This window comes from Acomys minous, assembly GCF_964271855.1.
Source record: "Acomys minous genome assembly, chromosome: 17".
NCBI lineage: Eukaryota > Metazoa > Chordata > Mammalia > Rodentia > Muridae > Acomys > Acomys minous.
In genome coordinates this window covers 56,917,464-56,941,562 of record NC_140500.1, presented here as the reverse complement: position 1 = coordinate 56,941,562, position 24,099 = coordinate 56,917,464, and the positions used below count along the sequence as shown (strand labels likewise).

General features: G+C 48.7%; 1 protein-coding gene across 1 annotated transcript in view; it reads right to left on the bottom strand.

The window, feature by feature from the left end:
- ANXA4 (annexin A4) overlaps positions 1–24,099 on the bottom strand; it is a 56,553-nt gene that overhangs the window by 17,243 nt on the left and 15,211 nt on the right. The window contains exons 2-5 of the mRNA XM_084765260.1: positions 11,353–11,399; positions 6,377–6,464; positions 4,207–4,301; positions 767–880 (exon numbers count right to left, since the gene is read on the bottom strand). Of these exons, the coding sequence (XP_084621386.1) occupies positions 767–880; positions 4,207–4,301; positions 6,377–6,464; positions 11,353–11,355 (300 nt within the window). The 5' untranslated portion in view covers positions 11,356–11,399. The remainder of the gene's footprint in view (positions 1–766; positions 881–4,206; positions 4,302–6,376; positions 6,465–11,352; positions 11,400–24,099) is intronic.

The following is a 24,099-nucleotide window of genomic DNA, read 5'->3' as shown; positions in this document are numbered from 1 at the left end:
CCAGAATCTTCTACAAGGTGTAGCGTTTAATGATGAGCAAAGGAGGGCGACTATGCTGGCATCTCAGATTCACTTGCTGCCAGCCAGCTCCGCTATAGAGGATGCGTGCGCCCGCCTGACGCAAATGACTCAGCAAATTTGGGGAAAATAATTTTTCAATTACAACCGCCATATACATTTCACACTGTTTTAGTTTTAGTTTTTCCCCAAGACAGGGTTTCTCTGTGTAATAGTTCTGGCTGTCCTGGAACTCGCTCTGTAGACCAGGGGTGGCCTCGAACTCACAGAGATCCACCTGCCTCTGCTCCGCCCGCCCCCCTCCCCCCAGTGCTGGGATTAAAAGCGTGCGCCACCCCCCCAACCCCACCCCCGCCCCAGCATATTTCAAGTTGTCAAGAGAGGGAAAACTGGTCTCTCGTCTTTTCTTTCCCCCATCTCAGAAGGGCATGCCATGGTTTTTGTTTTGTTTTGTTTCGTTGTTTTTAACTTTAAGATTTCACTTTATATGTGTGTGGGTCTGTGCCTGTGTGCCCAGTGCTCAAGGAGGCCAGAAGAGGATGTCAGATCCCTGGAGCTGGAATTCCGGGTGGTTGTGAGCTACCCGACATGCATGTTAGGGTACAGGCTGCAGTCCTCTGACAGAGCTGTAATAAGCACTCTTAGCCACTGAGCCATCTCTCCAGCTCCACTGGCCGGGTTTCTGAGGGACGGCAGGCACATCACCACGCGCACCGAGGACCCCGGGCGTGCAAGGGGGACCGCTGACCTTCATAGCCCTCCGCAGTTCCTGCACGTCATAGAGCACCGTGGGCGACATCATCCCCAGGATCACCTGCTCGAAGTTGCTGCTCAGCTCCGACTTCAAGTCATCCATCAGGTCCTGCGACGAGGAGAAAGTGTCTCCCTTTAGCTGTGACTGTCCCTCGTGTCGGCCATGCTTCAAGTATGGTGCAAAGCTGTCTGAGGGGGGCCCCACACTCTGTCTCTGTGCTGCCACTCTCTTGGAACCACGCAGTGGTTTTTTCCTAGGTCATCTGACAGATCTGCATGTCGACTGCCACACCAGAAGCCTGTTAAACGCTTCCCGCTTTTCCAACTATCTAAGACCAGATTTTATTTATCGACTTCAACCAAAACCACACGGTACAACCAACAAGGAGAGTGTAGCCGTTTTCCATTAAGCCAAACTTTAATGAATTTATAAAACAATGCCAGTTTCTTGTTAAGTTTTGCTTTGTTGTGGTTGTTCTCATTAAATTTTATTTTTTTATTTTTCTTTTTAAAATGTGTAATTACATTCATTTATTTGTGTGTGGAGGGGTGCTGCAGTGTACAAGGGGGGCAGGTCAGGGGATTACCTAAGGGACAAGGTTCTCTCTATCATGTGGAATCGAACTCAGGTTGCTCAGCTTGGCAGCAAACACTTTTACACATTTAGCCATCTCACTGGTCTCATATTTTTGTTTGTTTGTGTATATATACACATACACATGTGTGTACATGTTTGTAGGTCTGTGTGTAGGTAGGTATACAGTTGTGTGTGTGCACATAAGCATGAGTATGTATGTGTAAATGCCAGGGTTTTTTTGTGAGTTTGTGTGTGTGTGTGTGTGTGTGTGTGTGTGTGTGTGTGTGTGTGTTTCAAAACAAGGTTTCTTTGTGTAACAGAGACCTGGCTTTCCTGGACCAGGTTTGTAGACCAGGCTGGCCTTGAACTCAAAGAGATCTGCCTGCCTCTGCCTCCCGAGTGCTGTGATTAAAGGCTTGTGCCACAATACCCAGCTTGTAAGGGCCAGTTGTTAATGTCTGGTGTCTTCCTCAATCGCTCGCTACGACTGAGGTCCACACGGTCTCTCACTGATCCTGGAGTTCACTGATCAGGTAGCCTAGGCTAGGCTGGTTGAGGTAGCCTAGGCTAGGCTGGTTGAGGTAGCCTAGGCTAGGCTGGTTGGCCAACAAGCCCCAGAGATTTTCCTGTCTTCTCTCCAGTGCTGAGAATATATATTTCTATCATGCATATTTTTATGTTAAATCTACAAGTGTGGACTGGATGAATGAATGAGTAAATGAATAAATTAGAAGTCCATTAATGGCCGGGCGTGGTGGCGCACGCCTTTAATCCCAGCACTCAGGAGGTAGAGGCAGGCTGATTGCTGTGAGTTCAAGGCCAGCCTGGTCTATAAAGCGAGTTCAGAACAGCGCCAAGGCTACACAGAGAAACCTTGTCTTGAAAAAAAAAAAGTCCATTAATGTTGGTCATCTTAGAGCATCATGGGTTGGCTGAGTTCTGAAGTTAATCTCAACACCAGTTAGATGTGTAACTCACGCCTACCTTAATTGTCCACGTCTGCTACTGCTCTTTCAGTTTCCCTAAGGATGGGAACAGTCTATGGTGCTCTGGGGACAGTTGGTGACAGTGTCCCATTCCTTACAGGAGTGCCCAGAGTTCACCTGAGATCAGCTCCGCCCTACCCATCCATCCCCACCTTGCCCAGCAGTGTGGAGCCATCGTAGATAAGCAGCTTTAATCTTCCTGGCTGTGACATCTCCCAGGACAGAGGCACTGAGCATGAAGTCACTGAGAGACACTTACTGGCTGTTCCGTCTGACTAAGGCTCTCAATAATCAAGCACCGGGGGCTGAGGGTGCTTCTCATGGTGGGCGCATGAAGTTGAGATTCTTCAGGGGTGTGGGACTCAGACACAATCTAAAGCAGTTTATAAGCTGCCATGCATACACATGCAAGTACACGGAAAGCCCCTTGCTGGAGTGCGAGCAGTCTAGGACTGATGGTCTCTCAATCACAGGACTGACTTTAGCTAAGTGTGTGTTCACATGGAATGAGTCACGGCACGAAATCCCAGTGAGGATGAACTGGACTCTTTCTAAGTGTTTCAGTCAGGGATCTTCAGCCTCAGGCCCAGAGAAACAGGGTGCAGGCGCAGCCAGGCCTGGCACCCACAGTGCTTTTGGTTGAGCACGCACAACCCACAGGAGCTTGGGTGGGAAGGAACCTAGCCTGGCCTTGGGGCTGGGAGTCAGTAGCTCCCTAAGCCGTGGGGAAGCCTTGTTTTGTTTTGATATTTTTGCAAAAATATCCTTTAAATTTTCAAACATTTTTAAATATTTGTGTGTGTGTGTGTGTGTGTGTGTGTGTGTGTGTGTGTGTGTGTGACCTCACATGTGGAGGTCTTCTTCCATAAGGCAGGTATCAGCTATTGACCTCAGGCATCAAGCTCGGGGCAGGTGCCTTTGCCCACTGAGCCATCATTGTCTATCATTGTTTTTAACGGACGCACAGTTGTTGTAATACTAATGGGTCTCAGTGTGACGTTCTCGGTACTTGCACACAACGTGTGGTAATCAAGTAAAACGACTGGCATACCTGTCCCCTCAGATACGTTAGGAACACTCAAAATCCTCTCGGCTCGATATTTTGAAGTCTTTGATTGACTGGTACCCTTAACCGCTCTACCACACTACAGAGCCTTAGGGGTTACAAACTCTTCTAGCTGCTCCCCTGTGCCCGCTGCCTCTTCTCTCTTCCCCTTCTTCCCCCCACAGACTTCCTAACCGCTGGTAACCCCTACCGTATCTTTTGGACCACAAGATGCACTTTTTTCCTCACAAAAGTGTGTGGTCAGGTGCGTCTTACGGTCAGGTGCATCTTACGGTCAGGTGCTGTGGGAAGCCTCGCTCACATTCGCCATTACAAGATGGCGCTGACATCCTGTGTCCCATGCTGACAAACAACTAATCTGCGCATGTGCGAAGGGATTTTCCACTCGTTGTGCTCTGCCTCTCCCGGGGCGTCATCTCGCCCGGCGAGCAACAGCCAATCAGGGACTGACACATCCTAAGCGGAGGACAGTTTCCTATATAAGGGATGGGTTTCTGCTGTTTGGTCTCTCTGTCTCCATTTTACTTGTGTAAGCTTATGCTCTCCCTCTCAAGATGCATTAAAGCTTTACTGCAGAAGGATCCTGTGTGTGTGTGCAGCGTCGTTCTTGCTGGCGAGACGGTAACGCTAGCCACAAGGTGCGTCTTATGGTCCAAAATAATACGATAACTTCACAGATAGTCTTAGGGCACTGGGTCACTTCCGGAGCGGAGCTGGGGTAAGCGGCTGGGGAGTTGGGGGGCCCTGCTTCCAAGATGACTGACAAATCCCTGGCCACCCACAAGGTCAGGAGAGCCTGGGCCTACCCTGCCGATGTTGCTCTTGTAGGCCGTCCTGATTTCCTGGCGTTGGGCGGTGTTTCGGTAGGCCAGGATTCCAATAATGGCATCTTCATCAGTACCTGGGGAGGACAAGATGGCCGTTGTGATTTGCTGGCGTGAGAAAACGGTCTCCCCCGTGGCCACTGAAGTTATGTCACTAAGGCTGAACGTTCGATAAGAAAACCCAGAAGCAAGAATGATGTTTGCCTGTAACCTCAGGGAGATCGGAGCAGGAGGTCAGCTTTCTCACAGCTGGATGTTATTGCGTTTGAGGAATTTTCTGCGTATTCACTGGGAGAAACAGCTAGGGTGGGGTGAGGGAACAGACGCTGTTCTGCTAAGAAGACCACAGGGAGACAATTTTAAGTGTGACAGCTCAGGGCAGGCGTTCTTCTCAAGCTTAGAGCTCCAGGAAGAGATGAGGGGTGAAAAGAACTGCAGAACCCTGAAATCCAACCTTTGGAGCTCCACGCCAGAAGCAAGAGCCCTTCCTACTTTGAACCCTCAAATTAGCTTTGAGGTTTTTTTTTTTTAATGCCCCACCTTCCTCCAGATTCAAATTTCCTTCCAAGCCATGCAAAGTGTGGCCCTACCACCTTTCACTGGACCCACCCACACCCTGCTTTTAACCCATGCATTACGACAGGAATTCAGCCTTTTCTTCATAGGTCTGGAAAAAAAAAACCCTAAATTCTTATTTTGTGGCTAGGTTCATCTTTCCTATAAGAAAAACTTAGGGCTCATCACTCACCCTAATGGCTCCCTGTGGTCAGCTGGGCTCACACAGGGCTGTCATCTGGGCACTCCGCATTCTCCTATTCTCTGAGATCTGTATGCAGCCAGACTTACAGCTTAACTCTTTTTTTATTTGTTTTCCTATGTAGGCCGCTCCTGAACTGTCAATCCTCCTGCCTCTGCCTCCGCAGGGTGGGGATTCCAGGTGTAAGCCACACCCAGCTCAGAGCCTGCCATTGAACTTCCCCGCTTTTCCTACGTGCTCGGTTTACCACTCTGCGGAGCCCTTCATTACCAGCAGTCTATCCCTTTGCATGTCTCCTTGAGCCTCTCGCTTAGCATCCTCACGACACCTGTGGTTTCCTGGCCCATGCCTTCTGGCCACCCCTCCATCAATTGGTGGCTTTCTCAGCAGCTGCCTCTCTTTAGGATGTGCAACTGTGCAGCTGGACCCTACCCTCAGGAAGACAAGTTCAGGGCCATGCCCTGGCACCTACCCTCTTCCTGCTCAATATACCTCCCATCTGCACGCCAGTGCTGACATTTAAGAGCTAGAACTGAACAGGAGGAGGTTAGGAGATGTAATCATAAATTATTTACTCCTGCCCCCCCCCTCCGGCCATCTAGCTATAATAGGCAACAAACCAGCCCACCAAGGGCTTGACATCTCCAAAGCTGTGATCCAAAATGAACCTTTCATCTTTTTAGATGATTATCTTGGGCATTTTGTTATAGTAACAGAAAACTCACTACTATCACACGCCCATGCAAATTGTCTTGAGTAGACAGTGTTACCATCATTTTGTGGGCTTTTTGTTGTTGTTGTTATTGTTGTTTTGGTTTTTTGTTTGTTTGGGTTTTTTTTGTTTTTTGTTTTTGTTTTTTGGAGACAGGGTTTCTCTGTGTAGTCTTGGTTGTCCTGGAATTGCTTTGTAAACCAGGCTGGCCTTGACCTCACAGTGATTCACCTGCCTTTGCCTCCCGAGTGCTGGGATTAAAGGGGTGCACTACCACGCCCAGCTGTTTTTGTTTTTTGAGACAGGGTTTCTCTGTGTAGCCTTGACTGTCCTAGATTCACTTTGTAAACCAGGCTGGCCTTGAACTCACAGAAATCTACTTGCCTCTGCCTCCCGAGTGTTGGGACTAAAGGCATTCGCCACCAGGCCTGCCCTGGTGGAGTTTTTTTTGTTTTGTTTTGTTTTGGCTTGGTTTTTACTATTGTTTTGTAGTACAGGGGACTGAACCCAAGGGCCCTGTGCATGCTAGGCAAGCATTCTGCCAACTGAGCTACATCTCCAGCTATATCCCTGTTATATTTATCTAAAAGGTGACCTAGTCATGAAAACCGGTGCCCTCCGTGCCCTTCTCACGACTGTGACATACCATACTCAAGACAGTTCACACTCGGCATGACACTCACCAAGTCCTTTCATGGCCTTCCTCAGGGCCTGGGCATCTTCAACAGCATTGAATCCTGAAGCAGCTTTCACGGTTCCTCCTTTGGACGCCTGAACGCACAGAAAATGGCATCACTGGCAAGTGACCTCGCATCCAGAAGGCCAGGCTCTGCCAGGCGCCAGGGCAACAGCAGCAACCACGCAGCGTGAGGCTTTCACACTGCCACCGTCCTCGGAGGGCAGACATTGAACACGCTAACAAATACACATCCCAGAGACAGCCTGGTGTGAGAGCTGCCACAAAGCAAGTAGAGTCCTGATGGGCTGCAGGAAGCACTGCCACTTAGGCCCGAAGATGGTTCACGTGAGGCGTTTGGCCATACAACAGTGAGGGGGAGGGGGAGGGCTGTGTGCTACAGACAAAGCAAAGGCTACCCCAAAGATCCTGGGGTTGTCACTAGCTGGTAGCAGGAGGCTGACCTAAGAGAAATCACAGCACCTCTGTAAAGCAATCTTCCAAAAAAAAAAAAGGGGGGGGGGAGAATTAAGTATGAATTCAGTCAAGCTTACATCTGTAGAGCCCAAAACTAATTTGTTATAGATATAATGAACACAAAAATGCCAAACCAATAGTGTAGCTTCGTCAGTTGGTAAACTTCAAGGGTGATTGGAAGAGAGAGGTAGAAGGGAGTGACAGTTCAAGAGGTTAAAAAGACACATCAGCCACCAGCTGGGCATAGTGATGCACGCCTTGGGATCCAGCCCTTGGGAGGTGGAAATGGGATAATCAAGAGTTCACGGCTAGCCTCAGCCATGTGCCAGGTTCAAGGCCAGCCTAGGCTAGAGAGACCCCAAACCAAACAAACACAACAATAAAAAAGCAAAAACCAACACAACAGTTATAAGACAGCTGGATGTTCGCTGTTTTATGACACAGGGCCTCAGTCCTAAGAGTCTCTGCTCTGAGAGCAGTGCTCAGTGGCTTACTTTGTAAGGTTAACCTTCATACAGGTGACTCACAGGTGGAAGACAGGCTATCTGGGATCTGCTTCAGGATAACGTAGGTGGAGGAAGTGGAGATAAAGAAGACACAAAACTGGGTCTGAGTTAATAATTAAACAGAAGAGTGGGACGCTAGCTAGACACAAGCAGCCTTGCGGGTCACTGAGGAGCAACTTGTCAGCTTCTCACCCCACCTTGCTGTTCCTATCAACACACCAGGGAGGGGGAAATAGCAAATGGCTCCTCTATAAGAGGTAAAACATCGAATGAAGGGACAGCTACAAACCAAGGAGGGAGGATGCAGCAGGGCTGGTCAAAACCCAGCAAACATCTCCTTGTTAAAAAAAAAAAATCTGTCTGTGTGTCTGTCTGTCTGTCTGTCTGTCTCTCTCATTTTTCAGTTGACATCAGGGGTTCTTCAATTACTCCATCTTGTTTTTTTAAATGAAAAAATTTCTTTGTGTGTATTGTGTGTGAGTGCCCAGGAGGTCCTGAAGACGGCATCAGGTCCTCTGGAACTAGAGTTGGAAGTAGCTGTGAGCCACCAGCTGTGGGGGTTAGAAACTGAACTCAGCACTCTTCAAGAGCAGCAAGAGCTCTTAGCCACTGAGCCACCATCTCTCTTGTACCATTGTTTGTTTGTTTGAGACAGGGCAGAGTCTATCACTGAACTCACTGATCAGCTGTGCCCAGCCAGCAAGCCCCAGGATCTGCCTGTCTCTGCCTCTACTTGCAATACAGTGCACGTTGCTGCACCTTACATGAGTTCTCAAGCTTCCATGGCAAGTACTTCACCAGCTGAGCCATCTCCCCATAAATATACATATAAAACACACACACACACACACACACACACACACACACACACACACACACACACATCCCCTCCTTTTCTTTTTCTTTTCTGAGACAGACAGACAGAGTCTCTAGTCTAGGCTGGCCTAGCCTTGAAATGAGGATGATCTTGACTTTTGACCTTCCTGCCTCCAGCTCCTGAGTGCTGGAGTACCAAGTGTGAGGCAGCAGGCCTGGTTTATGTGGCACTGGGGATCAGGAGGAACAGGAGTTCAAGGCCACCCTTGTTTACACAGAGAGTTTGAGGCTAGCCCGGAATATGCTCAGTCTGCTGCGGAGTTAAGAGATCAGGTGACAGTCTGGGGTGAGACTCCAGGTGGGAGGTTATGCTGCTGGACAGCATGAAATAGAAAAAGGTGGGAGCACACAGTCAGATTTCACAGATGTTTTCAGGCAAGGACTACAGAACTTGTGGCTGGTGGATTAATGTGGAAGTGAAGACAGAAAAAAAAAACAAAACAATCAAGGAAGGCCCCAAATTTTGTGACTGCGAGGATACCAGGGGAGGATGGTCATATCTGACCCAACGGGCGTGGAGTTTAGATGTTCTACTTTCAAAATGCTTTCTGTTGGGAATCCATGCACAGCACCCATGTACAGTGGTCCACAGGACAAGTCTAGAGGCCAACCTAAAATACCACATTTAAGGTATAACAGCACTGTGAGTTCAAGGCCAGCCTGGTCTACAAAGAGAGTCCAGGACAGTCAAAGCTACACAGAGAAACCCTGTCTCAAAACAAAACAAAGCAAAGCAAAGCAAAACACACACACACACACACACACACACACACACACACAGAGAGAGAGAGAGAGAGAGAGAGAGAGAGAGAGAGAGAGAGAGAGAGAGAGAAAGAAAGAAAGAAAGAAAGTAAGTAAGTAAGTTTCTGGATGGTTCTCAAACACCAAGTTCAAGTTTAAACTGCATTGCTGATGTCACTGTTATAAGATGAAAATTAATGTCTAACAAGAGTTATTGATAGAGGGGTTTACAAAGTGGTTCCATTTACCTATTAACAGTCCACACGATGCTTGCTCTAGGGAGAAAGGTTAGGAGGTTTTTTTCCCCCTTGTCAGTCTTACGAATGTCTGTATTGATTAAATTCCAGGGCACAAGGCACCATTACCTTTTCAAGGACGATGGGGAGGGGAAATGTCCATCCATGCCAGAAAAGCTTGATGTGGTATCGAGGGAAACATTACTGTGCTACGTTTATGTCTACTTGACACAAGCTAGAGTCATCAGAAAGGAGGAAGCCTCAAATGAGAAGATGCCTGCATAAGGGCATTGTCTTAATTAGTTACTGGTGGGGGAGGGGCCAGGCCAACATAGGTAGTGTCATTTCTGGGCTAGTGGGCCTGGGTTTTATAAGACACTGAGCTGAGCCAGGTTCAGTGGTGCATGCCTGTAATCCCAGCTACTTGGGAGGCAAGAGACAAGAAAAGAGGGAAAGAAAAGAAAAAAAGAAAGAAAGAAAGAGCTGAGCTGGGCATGGTGGCGTATGCCTTTAATCCCAGCACTGGGGAGTCAGAGGCAGGTGGATCTCTGTGACTTTGAGGCCAGCCTGGTCTATAAAGTGAGTCCAGGATAGCCAGGGCTCTGCTACATAGAGAAACTCTGTCTCAAAAAACCAAACAAACAAACAAAGAAAGCAAACAAGCAAGAGAGAAAGAAAGAAATCAAGCCGAGCAAGCCATGAGGAGCAAGCCAGTAAGCAGCCCTCCTCCAAGGCCTCTGCATCAGCTCCTGCCTCCAGGTTCCTGCCCTGTTTGAGTTCCTGCCTTCACTGCTTTGGACGATGAGCTGTTATACGGAATTGTGAGTGAAATAAACCCTTTCCTCCCCCCATGTTGCTTTTGGTCATGGTGATTCATCACAACAATAGTAACCCTGACTAAAACAACCACACAGGAAGAACAAGTGAACACTAGAAGTAGGGGCCGTGATACAGCTGAGGAAACAGTATCCCAATTACAGCAATGGGAAGATGTGCAGATGAGAAGGCCCAAAGCATAAGATGATGAGTAGTGCTGGGCACAGAAAAGGACCACAGGTGCATCCACGCAGGTGCAGCCACACAGGTGCAGCCACGCAGGTGCAGCCACACAGGTGCTCGGAGAGGTCAGCATCCACATTCTGACTTCAGCCATCTATCTACTCAGATGTGCCAGCCTAGAGTCCAGAGCTGCTGCCATGCTGAACTTAACAGAACTTCCCAAAGGGACCCAACCCCAGGCCTGTGCCATGGACCAGATCACTAAGTTCCAGGAAACTCGACTACAGCTAAGCAGGACGCAGACGGGCAAGCAGGACTGCTAAGGAGCACCCTCCAAGGCTGCCTCAAGGTGGCTCAGCGAGTTACGGGATTCTAAGCACAATGACCAGGCTTTGATCCCTGGGACCCATGGAGTGACAAGAGAACTAACTCTGCAGAACTGTCCTCTAAGCTCCATACAAATGGCGTGTGCTCTCTGTCCACAATAAAAAGGAAACATCCCTCTTGGAGAGCCTAGGATGATGGGGCCGTCCTGAGTGATCCACGGTGGGTGGTGGTAGAACACGGCTCTCCTCTGAAATTGCCTAAGTATTCTGAAATGAACAGTTCTGTTTCGCAGAGAGAAAATCATCATTTGTTTCTCTATCCTCAGGATGGTAGACATGGGGGGTGGAGTCTGTGAATTGATTTTCAGGGCCAAGCTGCCACTTTGAAATAAATTTAAATGATGAAAGAAAAAGAAAGAAAGAAAGAAAGAAAAAAGAAGAAAGAAAGCCAGGCTAGGTGGTGCAAGCCTGGGAGGCAGAGCTCTCTCAGTTTGGGGTCTACATAGTGAATTCTGGGACAGCCAGGGCTATGTAGAGAGACCTTGTCAAAGAGAGAGAGAGAGAGAGAGAGAGAGAGAGAGAGAGAGAGAGAGACAGACAGACAGACAGACAGACAGACAGACACAGACACAGTGAGAGACAGAGAGAAAGATACAGAAACCCACAGAGACAGACAGACACACAGAGAGACAGAGAGAGAGAGAGAGACTGCCTTACCATGGCTTCCTGTCCACTGCTGAACAAACAGAGTTTTGTTTAAGCCACCTAAGTACACACCCTGTGCCTGCCCATGGCTGGCACCACATGGGGTGAAGCACTTACCATGGCAGGAGGTCACGCTCAGAGTTCAGTCACCCCAGCAGAAGCTCCTGTGAAGAAAGCAGAAGAGAAATTACTGTGACCAGGGATGTGACAACAGTCATAAGCGAGGGTTTCATGTTTGCATGAAGCTGAGCCAAGAGGAAATGATACATGATTTTGTCAAAAGGTCACCTGTGACAGAGCCGGAGCTCCCGGACCAGGCTAATCATTAAAGAGAAGACTTGAGCAGTTGAGTTTATTATGCCAACAATGTGCTTCCTAATTGCCCTTATGTTTGGAGGTGCATTAAGCAGCTCTGCTACCTTGTTGGGGTGGCTGTTAGTGACAGAGGTTTTAAGTTGTACACTAGCCATCTGCTCATACATGTGTGTACCTGCATCTGTGTACATGCATGTCTGCATACGTAATGTGCAGATGTCCTTCTGTGTGTCTTAGCAGCCTGCCCAGCGTTGGACTCTGTCCATTTCCCGGATACCATTTTTTTTGTGAGGAGGGGCTCAAGACAGGGTTTCTCTGTGTAGCTTTGGCTGTCCCAGGACTCACTTTGTAGACCAGGCTGGGGTTGAACTCACAGTGATCCACCTGCCTCTGCCTCCCGAGTGCACCACCAGGCCCGGCTCCCGGATGCCATTTTTTTAAACTGCACCATCTGAGGATTAGAGTGACTTCCCCTCATGGATACCTCACAGGGTCACATTTGTTCCCATTTTCCAGTGCTCCCCTCCCCCCACCATCAGGAAAGCACAAGTGCAAAAATGTCACCGTGTGCTCACTCTCTTTTATGGGGTTCCCACAGCTAAGTCATGTGGACATGGCACCTCAACTGTCACAGAGTCATCCTGGAACCAATGGCTTAGACGTATGTGAGAGTGTGACAAAAGCGGAATCAAGGAACATGCTTGTAGTCCCAGAACTCAGGAGGCTGAGGCAGGGGAATTGTGAAGGCCAGCTTGGGCTTCACAGTGAGACTCCATCTCAAAGAACACACACAGCAGGGCCGGGAGGGTAGCTCGGTTAACAGAATGCTCATCTGGCTTGCAGGAACTCTGGGTCTGAACCCCAGCATGGAACAAAGCCAGGCACGGTGAACCTGTAATCCTAGCAGGAGTTTAAGGTCATTCTCAGCTACAAAGTCCGTTTGAGGCCAGCCTGGGCTGCCTGAAACCCTGTCTTAAAAAAAAAAAAAATCAAGTAACAACTTGTCTCAACAAAAGTGAACATGATCACTTCTACACTAAAGCAAGGGTCTGAAGAGATGGCTCAGTAGTTAAGAGTGCCTATTGCTTGCAGAGGACCCAAGGTCAGCTCCCGGCAGCCACGTTGGGTGGCTCACAACCACCTGTAACTACAGTTACAGGGGAATTGATACCCTCCTCTGGCCTGCAAGGGCACGGACACACACACACACACACACACACACACACACACACACACACACACACACACTGAATATAAATTAAAGCAAGCTTTTTTAAGGTAGTCACTCGTGGAATTATGAATTATTTCATTAACTAGCACTTTCATGAAGCACTTCTGTACAGCGCTGCTTCTAATTTACGGATAACACAATGGGCACTACAGACAGCCTGCCCTCGGTGAGCTCATGGTCAACCAGATAGGACAGATAGGAAAAACATAAAGATAATTTCAGATCCTGGTAAGATGAAAATATAACGGGGAAAATAACACATAGAAGAAACCCCCAAAGCCATGAGGTCACAGGTCTGCCTCTGCCTCTGTAGCCATCAAACAATTGCCAAAGGAGAGAAGGATTAAGAGGAGGAAGATGATACAATCATGGTATGTAAAAATTATATGAAATTCAAGCTTCCATGAGGGCAAGTTTGTCCAACATACCATGTTTGGCTTAAAGGTACCATCCTCCATAGTGAACCAAAGCCAAACCGAACTTGAAACAAGCTGTTGAGTCCTAGCTAATCACAAGCAGCAACAGATGAGAGCTGTGACCAATCAGGCTGTCTCTTGTACCTCACTTCCCTTTACATCACTTCCTTTCTTCTGGTTTTAAAGTAAACCTGGTGCTGCTGAATGGGCATCTGACCATCTTTGTCTGGCCCCCAGCCTGGTTCCAGGATCATAAGCAAAGCCCCTTAAGAGCTGCAGAGCTAAGTGGATGCTGTTATGATCAGGGTACCAGGAAGGTGCAGGCCCGATAGCATAGCCCCAAAGCACCTCCAAGGAAATGCCATCTAAGTTGAAGGAAGAGCTCTGGCTGGCCTTGAATTCCATATATAGTCAAGGATGACCTTGATTTTATCTCCTGGCTCCACTTCCTGAGTGCTGGGATTACAAACCTACAACACCATGCCCACCCCAACCCCCATTTATCTGATAGAACCCAGGGCTTAGTGCATGCTGGGCAGGCATCCTGCCCACTGAGCTACAGCACCAGCTGAGCTGGACGAGGCCCTGCTGAAGCTGAAGGGCAGAGGCAGCCTCCCCAAGTTCCAACAGAGGCTTTTACAGGTGGAGGGAACAGCTGTGCAAAGACCCGGGGGCAGCGATGAGCTAGTGTGGCAGGGATTCTGTACATCATCAAAAGATACCCATAAAAGGGAGGGGTGCCCGGGGTGGCATGTGAAGAGCAGTGTGGTGGGACAGAACCTTTAGCCTTTAACAGTACTGGAACTGTGTTGAGGTGTAGGGTGCCCACTTGGAGCCAAGAGAGAACCGAGGAATTGCTTGGTGTGGGAAGCCTGCACCCCCACAACTGGGGGCTGCCACTCAGCCAGCATGCTGAGTCCCTCTAACTGAAGGAGAATAAGAGGCCTCAGAGACGTTCTCAGAGCCCTGCTTTCTCTAGCCTTCTCCGGCCCTGTAATCTCGTCCCAATTTGATTTCCCACAGTCAGTCCTGGAAACCGGGCTTCTAGAGCCCCTCCCCCACCAAGTAAGCCCTAGGGCCCAGAACGTTGAGTCAACCTTCTCTTGTATGTCGCTAACCATAAGGAAATGCTCTTATCTGTCTTATTTGACCGTAAATCTCATTGCAGATGGCTCTTGCACCACACCCAGGAGAAAAAAAAATGCAACCGAGTCCGAGAAGGATCCCAGCAGAGGTGTTGCTGGCTCTCCCGGAACCTCAGGTAACTACCATCGGCTCATGCCTTCTGTCTGGTTGCATTTCTCCACACCTGTCTATTCTCCATGGAACCTAAACATAAAATCAGAATTTTCCCCAGGCCTGGTGTAGCAGCATATGCCTTTAATCCCTAGTGCTCAGGAGGCAGAGGCAGTCATATCTCTCTGAGTCTGAGACTAACCTGGTCTACATAGTGAGTGCTAGGACAGCCAGGGCTACACGGTACAACTCTGTCTTAAAACAAAAATACAAACAAACAAACAAACACCCTCAGAATTTTCTTTGGGTTTTCAGGGTCTTCATTTATGAAGACTTTGAGTTTCATATAAGACTTTGATTAAACAAATGTGTTTAGCTTTTTTATGTGTTCAGCTCTATGTTAGAGGACTGTTGGCTGCACCACACCTGTCTGCACTACATGGCACCAGCTGTGAGGAGTTCAAGGCCTGGGTTACATGGGATCTTGTATCAAAATGAACAAACAAAAAACAACCCCAAAAGAAGAAAAAAGAAAAAGAAAATGAAAAAAAAAAAAAAAGCAGGAGCTCTGGAGCAGATACAAGCACAAAGGCGAGAGCTCAGGCCACAGAGCTCATGCTAGTGGGGATGCTCACTTGTTAGCCCAGCACTAGGGCAGCAGGGACAAGGCCCATACTTGGGCTCACTGGTTGGCTAGCCAACCTACAAGGCTGATGAAAACCCCTGAAAACCCCTGTCTCAACAAAAGGGGGACAGTCAACAGTCCTGGAGGAACACAATGTGAGAATTTGTCTTCTGGTCTCCACATGAATGAACACACACACACACACACACACACACACGCGTACGTGTGCGCGCGTGCACGCAAATGGGAAGCTACTGAATTAAAGAATTAGACTATGAAGCCGCTTTGGCTGTGAACCTCAGAGCCACCTCTGGGGTACAAGTTACGCTTGGAAGGGATGAAGCGCTAATGAAAACTCTGGTCTACAAACTTCACACGGAGGAGGAGGGTGGGGCCAAGAAACCGCTGGCATAAGGGAGAACAGATTCATCCTGTCCGTGGACTGTAGGGAAAGGAACACCCCGTGAGGCCTGACTACCCTGAGAAAGATGGACGGGCCATCTGTCCACTTAAGTGTCTATAGAACACAGCAAACAAAGCATCGGCTAGGCTGGGCATGAAAGCCCCGTGGGCCTGGCTTCGTGATAACTGGGATAGCCCCTCCCACATGCCCATCACCAAGTCAAGCCCCTGCTTGTAGGAGGATATAAACACAGGGTCTCTAGCCCAGGCTAGCCTTAAACTCTATATGTAGTTTGAGCTGGCTTTGAACTGCTGATCCTCCTGCCTCCTTCCCTGACATGCCGGGATTACAGGCGTGCAGCTCCGTGGTTAGTTTTTGAGAGCTGGTGATGGAACCCAGCGCGTCTTGCGTGCTAGTTAAGCACTCCACTAACTGAACTACACCCCCAGTCTAGAAAGCACATTTCTAAGTGGTTATTTAAAAATAAGGGGAATGCGTGCCAGCAAGACGGCTTTGCTGGCGGAGGGTGCTTGCTGACAAGCCTCATCCCTGGGACACGGGCGGTGAAAGGAAAGAACAGACTCCCATGAGGTGGCCTCTGACCTCCACACGGACCCTGTGGCACACGTGTGGCCACACACATAAGCATCAAGTGGGCAAAGCAAACAAGTATGTAATTAAACAAAAATAAAGCGAGTGAAACAAATATAATGACGGCAGAACCAAAAGTGATGGGCAGAGCCTCCTGCCTTTCCCCGTCCCACTCCATCCGAGGCATCCCTCCCTCCCGAGGGATGACTCTGCCAGGAGTTCAACCCAGCCGCTACTGCTACCGCTAAAGTTAGGGACAGACAGCCAGTGAGGGGGCAGGGAAGGGGGACACCTCCCTAAAAGGGGGGAACCTAGACTAGGAACTTTTCCACCGCTTCCTACACCAGGAGAAGCAGGGAAAGTGCCAAAGCCTTGCCTTCTGGGACTCTTGAGAGTCACTGCTCAAGGAGCCAGGGAAAGTTTACTAGGATAGAAAGCGAGCACAGCGTCCTGGGCAGACAGTGTATGTGGCGCTGTGGTTGGCTTGTGTTTTAAGTCCATTTCATGGCTGTGGAATTTGTCCACCACCCAGCGTGTCAACAGCGCCAGGCTCCTAGCAAGGCCGCATTGGCTCTAGGCAGAGGAAGAACAAGAGATTGTGAAGTTTGGCGTTTAACATTGACTGTCGGTTTCAGAGGATCTAGAGTCACCTGGGAGACAAACCTCTAGACACATCTGTGAGGAGCTTCCAGGCTGGGTTTAAGTGAGAGGGGAGGACGCAGCCTACCTGTGGGCAGCGCTGTCCCGTGGGCTGGGGTCTGGGTTCAATTAAAAAGGAGAAAGCGAGCTGAGCACCAGTTTTCATCTCTCTCTGCTTCCTGCCTGTGGACTCTGAGGGACACACCGCCTCCTGCTGCCTTCCACTCCGTGAAGGACCACTCTCAGGTTCTGAGCCAGAAGGATCGCATCTCTTCCTTGGCTGCACAGAACAGTGTATTTTCACACCCCACAGAAGGTCTTGCCCCCGAAGCTTTGCTACAGTCTTTTTTGCCCAGTGGTGCCCTGTGTGTGGCACAGATTGCTTTCTGAGCTTCCTGGACATCTCAGGCCTTTCTTTCCAAGGGCTTGCCTAGAATTCCCTAAGCTAAACTATAGAACCATATTTCCAATGGCTTGGTATTACATTGGGGTTTTAAAATCTTTGCTCTCACAAAGAGAGTAAAACCATGGGCAGCCGGACCTCAGCGTTTACTCTGGAAAACACATTTCTGGGGGAGTCAAGTGACCTCACAAGCACCAGCGCTGTTCCAGGTGAGGAGTGATAGCTGATGCATCTTTCTAGAACTGCCTGGAAACCCTAAGGGATACACAGAGCTCTATGTGGAGTGACTAACACGTGCTAACCATGTGCAGATGCCACATACATAAAGGGCCTGGGGTACGGAAGATTTGAAGACATAGTTTAAGTGGTAGTGCTTACCTGTAGTCCCAACCCTCAGGAGAGTGAGGTGGGAGGCTCTCTGAGGATAGACTGTGCTACACGAAACCATGCCTTACGAAGAAAATAAGCTGTTTTAGAGCAACCGAGAGAAAGCTGGAAATTAGATGTGGCTGACACCAATAGCAGCTACAGAATGGGCCTAAGAGGACATACACTCACAGAAACAATTCACGACAGAATCATAAGGAACACTAAGAGGGTTAATGTGCACAGTCCTACTAGTGGCCATACTGTGTCCCTATCAGTGCACAGTGTCCCTGTCAATGCCCGGTGTCCCTGCATGGATACTTGCTTAGACATTGCACTTACCATGTCCCCTCTGGACAGTGCACATATGAGGGACAAGGGCCTGGTTTACACAGTGAGACCCTGTCCAACAAAACAAAACAGCCTGAGGCTCCCTCATCCTGGAAAACAGGCAAAATAGATGCCCTCCCCATCCCCGCCCCGAGCATTAGACTAGTAAAATCAGTAAACATCAAAACATAGATATGCAAAATCATCCCAGCAAGGGCAGCCAGACTGAGCAGCTGGAGGGAAAGTGCTCAACGCTGGAGAGAAGCTGTCCGGCAGCACACGAGCTCTTCTCACAGTCTGCAGAGAATCTCCAGGGAGTCACCTGTCCCAAGGAAAGGTGGACCCAGAGGCCAAGGGACTAGCTATGTCCCTAGCGTGGACATGAATGTTAGCCACCTAGTGCTCTTTGTTTTAACTCAAAGGCTGATGTGACAAGTAACTTCTGCACGTGTGTGTGCACATGCCCCTCCTGAGGGCTGAACTTGGAACCTCTGCTGTCCATGAGACCCCAATTTAACCCTGGGACCCTCCATTCAGATTCCAGATGCTGACCCACATCCCAGGGCAGGCGACCTGAGCCTTGTTCAGGAAGGTACTTTTTTGCACCGTGTTCTAACTCTGGCATATTCTTGCTTCCCTGGGGTCACATGTGAGTGACTCACTCTTTTAGTTGGAACACAGTTTCATTTTACATCCCACAAGGACAGATTTAACTTCTGGTCTTCGGGGCTAGTGGCGGGTGTGGGTGGGGTGGGTGGGTGGGCCCCACCCAAGTAGGAAGGCTTTCGAAACTGCCAGTGACATGGGAAAGCAACGGTGACTGTCTACTCTTTTCCTTGGAACTTAAATCCTTCATGAGACAAGTTTCGTTGAAGTGATGGGGTTTGGGTCGGGAACACGGGCATTTCCAAACCTTTACTCAAAAGCAGGACGTGTAAGTTATCTGGATGTGATTTCAGACACAAACCTGCACCGAGAAAACTCTAGAGGAAGTCATCCTTCCAGCCTGAGCTCCAGCGTTGGTGCCCAAGGACCCCAAGTGGAGTCCCCTGTGCTAAAACCACTCAACCAGACCAAAGCTTTAACAAACTCGGGTGAGGAGCCAACTCAGTGGCCAAAGAGTTTGCCATGTAAACCTGAAGACCAGAGTTCAGATGCCCAGAATCTGCACACAAGTCCTGTGGGCATGGCAGTCTGTCTGTCTATAACCCAGCTCTCAGGAGGTAGAGACGGGATCCCCAGGGCAAGCTGGGTAGTTAGACCACTGGGAAGCAACAAGCTTTGGGATGAGAGAGAGAGAGAGAGAGAGAGAGAGAGAGAGAGAGAGAGAGAGAGAGAGACAGAGAGGCAGAGAGAAAGAGAAACAGACTGACAGGCACACACAGAGAGAAATAGACAGAGAGAGAGAGAGAGAGAGAGAGAGAGAGAGAGAGAGAGAGAGAGAGAGCACAAACAGACAGAGGCACACACAGAGAGAGAAACTGACAGAGAGGCATAAAGAGAGAGAGAAAGACAGAGAGACAGATCCTCCCCCCCCCCCCACATGCAGAGGGAGGGAGGGAGGGAGGGAGGGAGGGAAGGAGACTGCCTCAACAAATAAAGTTGAGAGCAGTAGAGGAAGACACTCTGGCCTCAGCACACAATGTTTCGTCTAAATCTTACACACTTACTTGCAGCACCATGGGAAGCAGTAGCAGTGCCATCCACACTCTCCAAGACACGTATGTCACACAGCTTCGCCAACAGACTGAGAAGTGATTATCTCATATAGGATTTAAAACATCCCCACTCCTTCTCCTCACAGTTTTATCAAAGTTTGGACTCGATTCCAATGTCTCCTTTATCTACACAGCAGAGGGGGGAGGTTGGGGGCGCTGATCACATGGCCTTCTACATTACTGGTACCTGAAGCCTGAGGTGCCTCTGTCACCTTCTTCATCTTCTAAGACAAAAACTGAGGCTTAGTGGCGCTGTGTGACCTCACAGTCAGCTTGTGGTCAGACTCAGATAAAACCCTCTGTTCATCCAATTTGGTCTGTTTGTTAGTTCCCTTGTTTTTTTGTTTTTAATTTGTTTGTAATGAGCAGGAGCGGGTGTCTCATCTCGGAGCTTAGGGCTTGCACGGAATTCACTATGTAGTCCAGACTGACCTCAAGCTCTCTTTCTAAGCTCGGGGGTTTCAGGCATGAGCTAGCGAACCCAGCTTCCTCCGTCCTGTTTGAAAGCGATCGGAACGCCACAACAATGAAAACCAACTGAAGTAAACTCTATGTTGTACTAAGAACCAAAGTTAAAAACACGCATTTTATCAAAACAAAAAGGGACAACATGGCCTAGATGGCTGTCAGAAAAAACTGGCTGGGCCCTACATGTTTAGTTCAATCCTTACCTTGCTAAATGTCTTGCCTCAGTTTCCCCAGGCATAAGCTTCAAATAGGACACAGCAGGGGTTATTGTAACAAACTTTATAACTGTAGCTAGTGGCCTTGATCCTCTGCCTGTGTGCACCACCACAGCGCTTTAGTCATTTTCTCTGTCCCTTCCTACCCCCTTCTCACCAGCTCTTAGCAGTGCCTATGGAATTCTTTTCTTTTCTTTTTTCTTTTCTTTTCTTTTTTTTTTTTTTTTTGCCTATGGAATTCTTATTGGCTGCATCATTTTGGTGGTGGTGGTCAGATTTTTAAAAATTGTTCTAGCCAGGTGGTGGTAGTGCACACCTCTTTAACCCCAATACTCACAGAGGCAGATGTATCTATGTGAGTTCGAGGCCAGCCTGGTCTACAGAGGGAGTTCCAGGACAGCCAGGGCCACACAGGGAAACTCTGTCTCAAAAACCAATCAAACATGCTGGGCGTGGTGACGCACACCTTTAATCCTAGAACTCAGGAGGCAGAGGCAGATGGATCTCTGTGAGTTCGAGGCCAGCCTGGTCTACAAAGTGAGTCCAAAAGAGGCAGGGCTGTTGGCCCAGAGAAACCCTGTCTCAAAAAACAAACAAACAAACAAAAAAACAAATAAGCCCCCCAGGCAACAACAACAAACCAAAACCACCACCACCACCAACAACAACAACAACAAAAAACCAAAAACAACAGCAACAATAAAACGAAGTGGACGTTCCAAGACAGAGTCTCACTGAGCTGTCCTGTACATGCAGTCACCTTGTCAACATTCTCTGAATGAATGTCTGCCCTGTGTGCACCCTCATTTCTACCGCTATGCCCTTCAGAACGGAGCACTATCACGCATGCCCTGTCTGTTCAAGAATCATTTGCCAGTAAAGCAAACATCCTGAAGGCCGTTACCACACTACACTTCCAGGTGAGGACGCTCCAACATTCCCCAGTGTCACCTCCCAGTTTCCAGCTGTCCTCAGGCCCACTGGTAAGAGGCTTGCTCCTCCACAGCAGCTTCCTTACCGCTGAGTCGCTCGAAGCATCTGGAAAGCTGGCCTTACTGTCCACACCCTGTTCTCTGGAGCAAAAGGGAGTTTATTTCCACCTCTCTCAAGGGAGTTTATTTTTAAATAAACATTGACCATTGAGTTGCATTAAACATCAGGGTTTTTTGTTTGTTTGTTTGTTTGCTTGCTTTTGTTTTTCAAGACATGGTTTCTCTGTGTAGCCCTGGCTGTCCTAGACTCACTTTGTAGACCAAGCTGGCCTCGAACTCCCAGTGATCTGCCTGCCTCTGCCTCCTGAGTGCTGGGATTAAAGGCGTGCGCCACCATACCTGGCTCGACATCAGATATTTTAGCAAGACTACAGGAGAGATAAACATGTTTTTGTGATGATCCCAAGTGTGGGATGGGGAACAGAATAGTGAGAGAGCAGCATGTTTATCCCCTTAGAAGTTGAACCACTTCATGGGGGAGCTTGGATGTTGCCAGCTGAAAACATCCTAGTAGAGATTCTCAGAGGATATATATATATATGAACCCAAAACAAGAGGAGAGAGAGAGGACTTGGGATTGTTTTGGCTGTTGATGCAACACTTCAAGAGACACTCCTACAGAGAACTGCTGCAGGGAAAGCTTCAAGGCTCTGGACTCCAGGTGCCAGCAGCAACTTTGGTGGGATTGCTGGTTTACTGAGGTCCTGCTGACTACGGCAGAAGAATCGTTCCTCAGAATTAATATCCTTAAGGTTTCATTATTGTGTTCTTTAATCTCCTTTTCCTATTGTTTGGGTCAGTTGGGTTGTAAGGGAGGTAGGCTGGTTTAATAAGTTCATAATAAAATATAACTGTTAAGAAAATTGAGCTTACACAAGACTATATTGTTTGTCCCTCCCATCCAGAGAAGTGGGTGCGATCATTTACCCTGTAGAGAAATTAAGCGTGGGGTTCCAGGCCCCTTGCACAGGAGTGATAGGGTCTCTATTCAGATCCCTTGCTCACGGTGTCAATCCATGTGTGTGCATACATGTAAATTAAGCCTAAAGGCAGCTGACAATTCTAGAAGCTTCCAAAATAACACTGGGATAGGAAGCTTAAGTTGTTAGGGCTGGAGAAATGGCTCAGCAGCTAAGAGCGCTGAAGGCCCAAATTAGGTTCCCAGCACCCATGTCAGGAGGTTTACACCTGACAGCCCCTCCAACTTCAGGGGATCTGACACCTCTGGCTGCCACGGGCATCTGCAATCCTATGCACATACACCCTACCTCCACCCCACACCACGCACACAGAATTAACATTTAAAAAAAATAAATCTTTTTTTTTCTCTTAAAAACCCAAACCTTTAAATTGGCTCCTTTCTTGTTAAATTGGATGATTTCTTGTTTAGTTTAGTTTTGTTTTTTTCTTTTGCAAACTGGATGCAAAGGCTAAAACAACTAGAAAAATACTCTTCCCAGAGGAACTGGCTAAGGCCGGAGCATACTTAAATCTGGCAGAAGGCTGGCTGCCAGTCAGGAGCAAAAGCTGGCGCTGTGCAAATCCAGAGCACATTTCTAACTGCCGCACCCCTGCCCAGGCTCTGCCATCCAGCCTTTGGGATAACGCCTCTTGGAGCTGACACATGGCCAGCAGCATGCCGTCTCCAGATGAGGCCAGAGGATCCCACCAGGCACGTTTTGTGCGCACCTTAGGACAGAACAAGGCTTGGCGTCCTGCGCATGCGTGGGGAGGTCACAGCTGCGCCAACCGTCCAGCAAGTTCTGGACACGGTAGCCACACCCTTAGCCTCAGGAGTGCCCTTAGTACTCAGGAGGCTGATGCAGGAGGATGGAAAGTTTGAGGCAGCTGAGTTACATAACAAGACCTGAGGAGGTATGTGTGTAAAACACACAAACACACACACACACAGAGGGGGCAGGGAATGCTGTTGGCTCCCATAAATCACTGGGAAATGACCTCATTGGCTAGTCTGAATGCAGAGCTTGTTGGGGTTAGACATAGTGAGTCCATCGGCTGTTGGCCCGTGTCTACAGTTTGAAGAGTGCCCACAGACACCAGCGGGAGAGTGAGGAGCACCAGAAATAGCTCTTCTGGGGTTTGCTATGAACTGAAAGCACTAGGGGTTTTCATGCTAAGCCTCACATGGGGCAGACAAAGAAATGATAGAAGTTTTCAAGCCCAGATGGTGGCTGCTGCATGCTCTCACAGCTGTGCCTTCCAGGCTTAAACCAGCTCTTGTGCTGTTCAGTTAGAACTAACTGGCTTTCCTTATTTCAGCTCGCACTGCCAAGCACTGCGCAGCCGGGAGAACCATGAGAGCATACAAGGAAGGGAGGGATGGGGGCTGGAGGGGCTGCTCTTGTAGGGGACCCAGGCTCTCCTCCCAGCACCCCACATGGGGGCTCACAACCATCTGTAACCCTAGTTCCGTGGGATCCAACGCCCTCTTCAGGTCTCTGTGGGCACTGCATGCACATGGTGTACATGCTGGTAAAAACACCCATCAACACAAAATAAAAGCAAATAAATCTTTGTCTTTTGAGACAAACAAATGGTCTCATTGTGTAGCCCAGGCCGTCCTGGAACTCTGTGCAGACTAGACTAGCCTCCAACTCACATAAATCCTGCTATCTCTACTTTCTGAGTGTTGGGATCAGAGGCATGTGCCACCGCACCCAGACAATAAATCTTTAAAACAAAACAAAACAAAACAGGAAAAGGAATAGAGGGAGGGAGTCCCAGAGAAAATGTATTCCTACCAAGACTGGATTATTTAGGTACAGGAAACTTGAGGGAGCATCCAGCCCTGATTTACAGGTAGTAAACAGCCTCATCCACAGTAAATAATGCCAAAGTGCCTGCAGTAGCTCAAAGTTTCTCTGTGTTGGCTCACTGTGGGCGGCACGGGTGTCC